Source organism: Cynara cardunculus (genome assembly GCF_001531365.2).
Source record: "Cynara cardunculus var. scolymus isolate 2C chromosome LG 6, CcrdV1, whole genome shotgun sequence".
In the NCBI taxonomy this organism is placed as follows: domain Eukaryota; kingdom Viridiplantae; phylum Streptophyta; class Magnoliopsida; order Asterales; family Asteraceae; genus Cynara; species Cynara cardunculus.
The window spans coordinates 1,190,823-1,200,335 of NC_037533.1; the positions used below are offsets into that span (position 1 = coordinate 1,190,823).

General features: G+C 31.2%; 1 protein-coding gene across 1 annotated transcript; it reads right to left on the reverse strand.

The window, feature by feature from the left end:
- Window positions 1–4,766: 4,766 nt before the first annotated feature.
- Window positions 4,767–8,707, reverse strand: LOC112514869 (transcription factor bHLH93-like). The gene is made up of 4 exons (XM_025121499.1): window positions 8,118–8,707; window positions 5,997–6,152; window positions 5,729–5,896; window positions 4,767–5,002 (listed from the first exon to the last, which is right to left on the reverse strand). The coding sequence occupies exons 1-4, from the start codon at window positions 8,658–8,660 to the stop codon at window positions 4,916–4,918; spliced, it is 954 nt and encodes a 317-aa protein (XP_024977267.1). The 5' UTR covers window positions 8,661–8,707; the 3' UTR covers window positions 4,767–4,915.
- Window positions 8,708–9,513: the final 806 nt, after the last annotated feature.

Below are 9,513 nucleotides of genomic sequence, written 5' to 3' on the forward strand. Positions count from 1 at the left end.
AATATCAACAAATGATCTTTTATGATTTTTTTTGTCATATTTTTTTAAATTAAAATTATCATTAAACCACATTACATTATTAACATCAGATAAAATTTGAAATTGTTCACTTATATTACTAATATCTGGAATTTGGATGAGGGCTAAGGAATTCGTAGGAAAGGAATTTGAAATCCTTGGTACATCAAGTGGAATCGTGAAATCAGTGACCGAATGAATTTGTAGGAATTGAAAGGATTCCTTCACCTATACTCTGTGAACCAAACATCATATTTGGAATTTAGTCGAAGGATTGGACATTCCAATTCCTTTCAATTCCACTAAATTCCCATGATCCAAACAGCCCCTAAGAATCTTACCCGGTAAGAGCGAAACCAAGAATCTCTAGTCTTACCCGGTAAGTGAGGACAAGGACTCTTAGTGAATAAAATCTTGCCCGGTAAATAAGCGATAGTGTTGAATTTTACCGGTAAGTACTTATCGGGTAAGTGTTTAAGTAAATGACCCCTTAGTTTAAGTAACTAGAATGTTGATAGCTTAGACTTAAGCTGATGGGAAGTATATGATGATTCAGATAGTGATGTTATAAGGGGTTGTGTTTATAAGCTTTTCTTTGAGTAGAAAAGTGGCTCAAGCGAGTCAGGCGTTTACCAAGTATTTTCCCTTATTTTAATACTAGTGTTATGATTAGTGTGAAGAAAGCAACGTCTACTGAGTATTTAATAGGTATCACGATGGTTTTCGCATATGATATCATGGTGTGGTTTGTTATGTTATTAAGTAAATGACACTGTATGCCAAGGAAGACGAATAAGCTATTGAAATGATATCGAGATTTGTCGTTGTGTTAAACGATGGCATTGGGTTGTTATAATAAGGTGTGATGTGATATGAGTTTCAGTTGGGATGCTCTTGACGTGTATTCAAGGTTGATAAGTAAAATAGATTAAGTTGTCGAGAATTATAGGCAACTATATGCTATATTGGGACGAGAATCGAAGGTTTTGCTGGTCTTCAGTGAAAGACCGTTGGATTTAAATTAATATCAGTATGGCAAATGTTCCAAGAGAATATGGTGTTCGATATTATGCTAATTGGAATACTTTTGTGTTGGCATGGTTTGTTCCTTGTGAAACAAGTAAGTCTGGGAGTTATTTTGAAAATGCATGGGTTATTGGCTGATTCGGTGAAATTCTGATTATATTCGATTTAGGCATTTTGGAAAGGAAAAAAAATGTGTGTTGGGATTGGATCGACTTCGATAAGTGGATTATTCAGATGATGAAATTGTGGAAGGTTGATAACTCTCGATTTTTTAGAGTTATTCCTCATCTTCTCGTGTTTATCTTCATCACTTTCTAACCCACTTCTCCTTTTTCCCTCTTCCTTTGGTCTGATCCGTTCCAACATTTTAATGAAGTCCCGAGGCTACAAAAATCGGTTTTTCCAACGTTTTGTGCAGCAAAGTGGAAAAAGAAGTGCTGACAGCTTTGTACTTTTTTTTATGCAAGTAATCTGTATGTATTCTTCTTTTTCTACCATGTCTTCTCTTTTTATTATGAGTTAAACACTCCATTAGGTGTGGGTGTGAGCCAAAGCTAAGACTAGCTAAGTGTTGTCATTTTTACCAACGCTTAGACTTGGTCACTTAAGTCGGGATTTAAACTCAATGCGGACAAGCCGATCACTTATAAGTGTTTATATTAGATCTTAGACCCAGAGACGGACGGATCCGGAAATACCGTTTGAGTGATCCAAAAAGATTTGAGAGAGTATTTTATAACCACACAGAGATACTAGTTTGTGTATGATTTTAACTAAGGTTCAAATGTCGGTCCATTTTGGTGTCACAAAGAGATTTGGCAAGGGACTGGTAGGTATAACGAGTTTGTGAAGTCACAAGTGTGCGTGACTAGAGCTACGTAGCCACTGTGTATATAGGGTCATCATTGGGGGAGGATGGCACGAGCGCATGCCCATGGCCCAAAAATATTAGGAGCCCAAAATGTTTCCTTAGTATATAGTAGTAATCTAAAAAAATAATACATTAAAGAGACCCAAAAACTTGTAGCATATAATAAGAGGCAAAAAAAAATTTAGTAGATAATAAGGTCCCGAAAATGTATTAATTAATTTCATTGGAGAAGAAAATAAAAAAAATACACATAATTGGCTATTCGTTATATGCTATTGCTTATTGTCTCTCTAATATCTATTATCCAGTACCAAAGCCTAATGTTATTGGCTATTGTTATCTCTATATGCTTGACTGTTTTTGTACTTCTACAATTCAAAGGATAACAACTTTAAGCTCATGTGTTTGCTATTGTTGACTATTGCTATCTATTTTTGCTTCTACATATGATATTGTACTATTGTTTGACGATCTATCTGATGTTCTTATGAGTTATGACGTGTTTCATGGTTTTATGGTTGATCAATAAATTGCACATACTGAATGTATTAATCCTAACGTCTTATTTTAGTAAAGAAAAGAAGGAAAATGAAATTCAAATATTTTCATCATTTATTTGACTTCTTCGTTTTTAATTGGGATTCCACTACACACCAAAAGATTATATTTAACTGTTCAAACAATCATTCATTGAACTTGCAGATTATTGGTCTCATTCATTATTTATTCTTATTGGATCTCAACGAATAAGCTTTTCTTCCATATTTTAACTGATCCTCATTTCTCTACTTATCTAGAAAATCTTAATAATCTTATCTATCATTGATCTCTCATCGACTCTGTCGATTACATCATCTACATGAATTCTCTTTTTGTATCAAAATGGAACATATTTCTTGCTATAATCTAAGAAAATTATTACCTTTAAATTTTTTTACCAATCATAAGAGATGGTCTAAGGGGCTGTTTACTTAAATGCTTACCCGGTAAGTGCTTACCGATAGGATTCAACATTATAATTTATTTTAATACGTAAGATTTTAGTACATCAAAAAATATCGAATGCAACAAGTTACTGGGTAAGTGCTTACATGGGTAAGGGTCGTCATTCATACTTACCGGGTAAGACTTTCTATCTTTTTCATTGCTCTTACCTGGTAAGATTCTTGGCCCTTCTCATGTTCTTCCGATAAGAAAATTTATCCGGTAAGCACTTACCAAGTAAGTGTTTAGTAACGGCCCATAACTCATATTTTTTTAGGACTTCAAAACCATCCTTGTTTTTTAATACATTATACTCTTGGTTGCTAATTACGTGATAAGCAGTACGTAAATCTTAAATACTTTCTTATTTATAATAAAGAAAAAAAATAAGATTTCTTTGCTCCAGGAATTATTAGCATTTCTTGTATTTAATTTTATTACTAATAAAAAACATTTATTGAGTTTTTTTTTTTTCGTATTTATCGAAGGTCCCTAATTTTATATACGCCTATGACCTATAAAATGTCAGAAACGGGTTTGACTGTGTATAATTAACGGGTGGGAATGTGGTATTTTGAGTTTACATTAGCATACGTTTTATGAAATAATGTTAGAACTTGTGTTTGTTTTTATACGGTGGTTTGCAACAAGTATCAGATTGAGAATGCTAACATGAGAAAGCATAAGTTATACATATTCACACAAAAACAAAACATATAAAACAATACGAATCATAATTTAAAATCAAAATCATTGGATGATTTTAGTTGATTTTAACACGTTTGGTTTTCATATTTATTGTATTGTTTCATCGACAAAACAATATATGAAACTGATTTTTTGATATATATATATATATATATATATATATATAGGGAAGGGTTCAAACGAGAACACCTTCATTTTACGAGAACGCGAGAAAACCTTTTTACTATAGACAATAACATGTGATACTATTATTCCATCACATATGATACACACGTGATACTAAATCAAAGACACGAACGATTTCGATGCGATCTTGGTTGCGAGCCAAGTCGCTCTTACACCATTAAGCCCTCTCACAAGTATTATCACATGCGATAAGGGTGTTATTGATATGATATTATAATCCATCAAGACCATTGCATGTGATGCTAAATCATAGACGCAGACAACCTTTGGCGAGGCTTAAGTCGTAGAACACGTCGTTCGCACATCATAGGGTCCCCTCACGTGTATTATCACATATGATAAGGGTGTTCTCACATTCTCGTAAAATGAAAGTGTTCTCGTTTGAATCTCTACCTATATATATATATATATATATATATATATATATATATATATATATATATATATATTATATAAACTTTTTAAATAGTACAAATCACTTTTACTAGAATATGCTTAGTTCTTTTATTTTAATTTTCAAAAAGCATTTTCTATGACTTTTTTTGTGTTTTATACTTTTTTTTTTCTCTTATTATTCTATGTTTTTTTTTATCTTATATAAAAATAAGTTGATCGTAGTTCGAAACAAACGATAATCAACAAAAGAAACAACTTACCCGTTGCTCTGATTCAGTTTAACAAGAACCAGTCATCGTCGTTGTTTTCAGATCCCGTCATTCTTTTCAGTAAAAACCCTACTACCTCGTTTCATTTTCAAACCAGAACATAAAACGAAATGTATCGACCAACTTATCTTTTTCAATCAAAATCATTGAAATCGAACCGATTTTAACCAATCCGATTTTGCGATTAGATGGTTTGGATTTACATGTAGCAAAAAGCATATGACAAAAAGGAAAAGGGTAAAAAAGAAAAGGAAGATGACCTTTATTATAAATGACAAAAATCAATCACAAGATAACAAGCTACAACCTCTCCCGTCTAACAAAATTACAATTCTACCCCTCAATAATAATCACTCAAATTACAATTTTAAAGCTTATGAATTTTTTTTTAATCTCAAAATTCCAAAAATAAAAATAATCGACCGTCGCGAAAGGTCATGAACCGTCGGATATATACTTATAGACACTTTCCTCCATATCCTGCGTTCCTAAATAACGCTTGTTTTATATCCTCTGAATTTAAAATTACTCTTTGCTCCATTTCCTGTATTTCAAAATTAAAATCACCATTTAAAATCAATTTAAAAAATGCATTTTGTCTTAAAAAAAGTACAACAATATTTCTTATTTTTCAAAAAATAAAGGGTATTTTTGGTATTTAATTTTACTAATTAATACATGGAAATTTTATCAGATATATTAAATACTCACAAGTAAATGCATTTTCTTGATTAAATCAATGTAATAAATATTTTGTAAAAATTAATAAGTGCAAAAAAAGATTATTGGTGTATTTTTTAAATACCAAAAAAGAAAATCTTGAAATTAAATGTTTTGACTGTAAAATAATTTGTTTTTTAAACATTCACCGCAATAAAACTCTGTTTATAGAACTAAAAAATAAAGCGTCATATCTAAAAGTATTACAATAACTGTACAAGACGCTTTTGGATGTCGTAACAAATTTTTATAGGATCTTTTTAAAAAATAAAGTGTTGTATTACCTATTTTACACGACGTATTTAATAAAATGCCCTATAAAACACAAAAGTTCCGAAAAAAATGGATTTGTAGGACCCTTATAAAGTTACCCTATAAAATAGCTAATAAAATATTTTATTTTAAAGACGTTTTAAAAAACTTGCTACAACGTCTACAAGTGTCATGATTTTGTTGTAGTGATAATTTCCGAGCGCTTTCAAAAAAAACAACAAAATCCACGGTTAACCGATACACGGATAGAAAACAAACGAAAGGAATACATAATTACCTCAGAGCAAGAAGCGTGCATCATGAAGTCGTTGAAACAACTGATAACGCATTGATGAATCTCGAGTCCGAGTGCTTCAAGCGTCGTCATTGTCGATATCAGCAACTCGGGTTTACTTGTACAACAGACTTGTACGTGTGTATCTGTATTTCTCCTCTCCACGTCAAACTAAAATAAAAACCCGACAAATTAATTAACGCATAAATAATTTTCCAAATAATAATAATATTATTATTATTAAAAAAATAAAAAAAATGGAAATATGTACCTTGGGTGAATTTCTGATAAATATTTCCTTAGGCTTTGCATTCATTAAATTTAATTGATTGGAGGAAATATCCATTTCTTCTTGCATTTGATTTATCTTCTCAATCAACTCCTTCATGTAATCTATTGTGTCTCCAAGTATTGATGTTCTATCCATCTTTTAAAAAAAAAAAAAATTAAAATTAATATTAGAATATTAAATAAAATAATCGTACGTAAATTCTCGACTTCAACGTACAAGTTTTAATGCATGATGTACATATCCTTATAGCAATGTTTTTTCCTATTCAAAACATCGAGTCATACTACAACAAAATTGAGTTTATAGGACACCCACAATCTCTAAGCGTCCTAATAGACCGCCTTATAGGACTTAATTTATAGCACCAAAATATAAAGCTTATATGACGCTTTTAGGCGTCTTAACAAGTTTTTCAGGACATTTTGAATACAAAGTGTCGCATTAGCAACTTTATAGGACATTTTTGAGAAAGCGTCCTATAAACTCATTGTTTTATAAGACACTTATTTTTATAGGACACTTATTTTTATAGGACAGTTTTTCAAATAGTGTCATATAAAGTTGCTAATGAGACGCTTTATATTAAAAGTGTCCTAAAAAACTTATTATGACGTCAAAAAGCGTCATATAAACTTATTACAACGTCTTTAGATATGACACTTTATTTTTTTGGTCCTATAAATTAAGTCCTATACAGAGATCTATTAGGACGCTTAAAAATTGGAAGTATCCTATAAAGCCAATTTTGTTGTAGTGTCACTACAACAAAATCAGGTTTATATGACGACAAAAATGTCTGAGTGTCATAATAGATTGCTTTACAATAATTAATTTCATAGAACAAAACAAGTGTACGGCCCATATAACATATAAAAGTATTACATTTTTTTAAGCTTATGGTACAAAATACATTTAGATTTGATAAAATAAAAAAAATGGTGTTTTCACGTTCATCAAAATATTTATATACATGTATATATACATACACATACATATACACACATATATAAGATTCGATTTCGGTGAGAATGTAAGTTATGATGAGAAGGATAAGAAAGATTTATACACACAAACATATATATATATATATATATATATATATATATGAGAGAGAGTTAAGGTGAGAAACGTAAGAAAAGATTTGCATCCTTGATCACTTTAATCTAAAATCCCCTTGTAAATCGCGCTTGATACAGAGATTGATCCGGTTCATTTCAGTGCATCTCAATTCCTTCTTACATTTCACACCTTAATACACATTCTCTCTTCATCGACATACTCTAATTTTAGTAAAGAACAAAATGATTGTTACATATCTATTTTAAATTATGTGTCGAGTCAAATGTAATATTAATTATTTTGGATGGTATACATTACGACGAATTAACATTTACAAAACCGTAAGCATCAATCGTCGCTCAAATGGAATTTTTTACGCCATTTTATGTATCGTAAATGCAACTATTCGTATATTTGTAGCGTACAATATATAAAACAACGTTGTTTTGATTTTTTCCGATAAAAGAACAACGATATCTTAGGGTTTTTAGACAAAAAGGGCAAAAAAAAGACGTCGTTTTAGGTATCACACGTTCTTGAAACGAAATACCGGAATTTAATATTTTTCAAAATTAAAGCTAAAATGAACCATTACGGTAAAAATGGAATTTATAGAATATAAAAATGTCAAAATAACGGTGTGACGATATAAAAGTGTTGCAATAAGTTATATTATATTTTTTAAAATAAAATCGTATGAAGAACGGTTTACGAGAAAAATGTCATATGAGTACGTATTTTCACATGACACTTGTTTTCATAAAACACGCTCTATTTGAAAAGGGTGTCGGTTTAGTACGTCTTAAAACATTCTATAAACTTAAAATCTCGTGAATTAGCCGATTAACACGCTTGAACATTTATGACGTCATATAAACCCGATTTTTGTTGTAACGATAGATCAATCAGTAAGATCTAGGGTTTGTTTTCAAGAAATCACCGGTTCGAGTTTACCGAACCGAACCGGTTAACCGAAAGGTGAGTCAAGGTTATATAGTTTAAGAAGAAGGTAAAATGAATAGAAAAATACGAGAGTTGTACCTTGCTGATTTTTGGTACAACCGATCGAAGCATGGAAAGTCTATCATTCAACCTTTTCCTTCTCCTTCTTTCCGCCATTAGATTCTTCGATGGCTGCCCTTCGACTTTAGAGGCTTTACCACTCTTCCCCATGTTGAATCCCGATACGGATCCGGATCCGGATCCGTACCTTCTCTCTTCCTCCACCTCATGCACTTTCGGGTCGGGGATTACCCGATTCCCCACATGATCATGTACAAAATGACAGTTTTGGACATCATCCAACAATGAAGACAGCACAGAGTAATCATCTTGATCAAACAATGGCGATGATTCAAGCTTGATGTTGCCGGCAGTAACAGTAGTAGTGTTGTCGTAAGGAGAGAACAGTAATTTGTCATGGTCAATGAAAGGGTTGAGGAAATGTTGTTGACCAAACGATGAACAATTTAGGGTTTGCTGGTCAAAGATGAATGGCAAAGAGGAGGAGAAGTCTTCAAAGGAAGAAGAGGTCTGGGAGGTGATGGAAAGGGTATTTTGGTCAAAGTGATCGATATCATTCATTCCAAAAGGGAAGGCGTTGTTGTTGGAATCCAGTAGTATCTCCTCCTCCAAGAATCCATGGCCATGGTGGAATTCCATGATGATGATGAGTTGCAGGTTTCTCTCTCTAGAATTTCTTCACTTTCTCTCTCTAGGATTTATGAATGGTTTGGTAGTACATGGAGTTAACACCAAGTGGAGGAGAAGCATGAATATATATAGGGAAAGAGAAGGTGGCTCTTTGAAACCTTGGATTACTATCATAATTAATTTATTAAATTATTAATTTTTAATCTTAAAAAAAGTATATAATTATTTTAATTAATTATAAAAAAATACACTTTCTTGGATCTTCTCATAAAATTTTAATTATAATTTTGGTTTTCACTTTTTTAAGTAATCATTACATGAAAGTAGAAGTGTACTCACCAAAAGATTCCTTGTAGTAAAATTGTGTCTAGTTACGTTAACTACAATAAAATTGAGTTTATAGGACATCCCTAATCTTTAAACATTTTAATAGACTATTTTATAGGATTTAATTTATAGAACCAAAATATAAAGCGTCATATCTAAATGTATTGTAATAAGTTTATATGACACTTTTGAAAGTTTTAACAAGTTTTTAAGACATTTCTAATACAAAGTGTCGTATTAGCAACTTTATATGACACTTTCTAAAAAATGTCCTATAAACTTAAGTTTTTATAGGACATTTGTTTTTATAGGATAATTTTTCAAATAGTGTCCTATAAAGTTGCTAATGGGAAACTTTATAGTACAAGTGTCCTAAAAAACTTATTACGACATCAAAAAAACGTCATATAAACTTATTACAACATCTTTAAATAGGACACTTTATTTTTTTGGTCCT

What these genes read in the sequence shown, in the direction of transcription:
- LOC112514869 (XM_025121499.1), bottom strand. Translation starts at nt 8,660, where the DNA reads ATGAATGATATCGATCACTTTGACCAAAATACCCTTTCCATCACCTCC. An exon ending in TTATCAGAAATTCACCCAAG is followed by an intron (nt 5,897 to 5,996) that starts GTACATATTTCC and finishes TTTTTATTTTAG; the next exon opens with TTTGACGTGGAGAGGAGAAA. An exon ending in TGCACGCTTCTTGCTCTGAG is followed by an intron (nt 5,003 to 5,728) that starts GTAATTATGTAT and finishes TTTGAAATACAG; the next exon opens with GAAATGGAGCAAAGAGTAAT.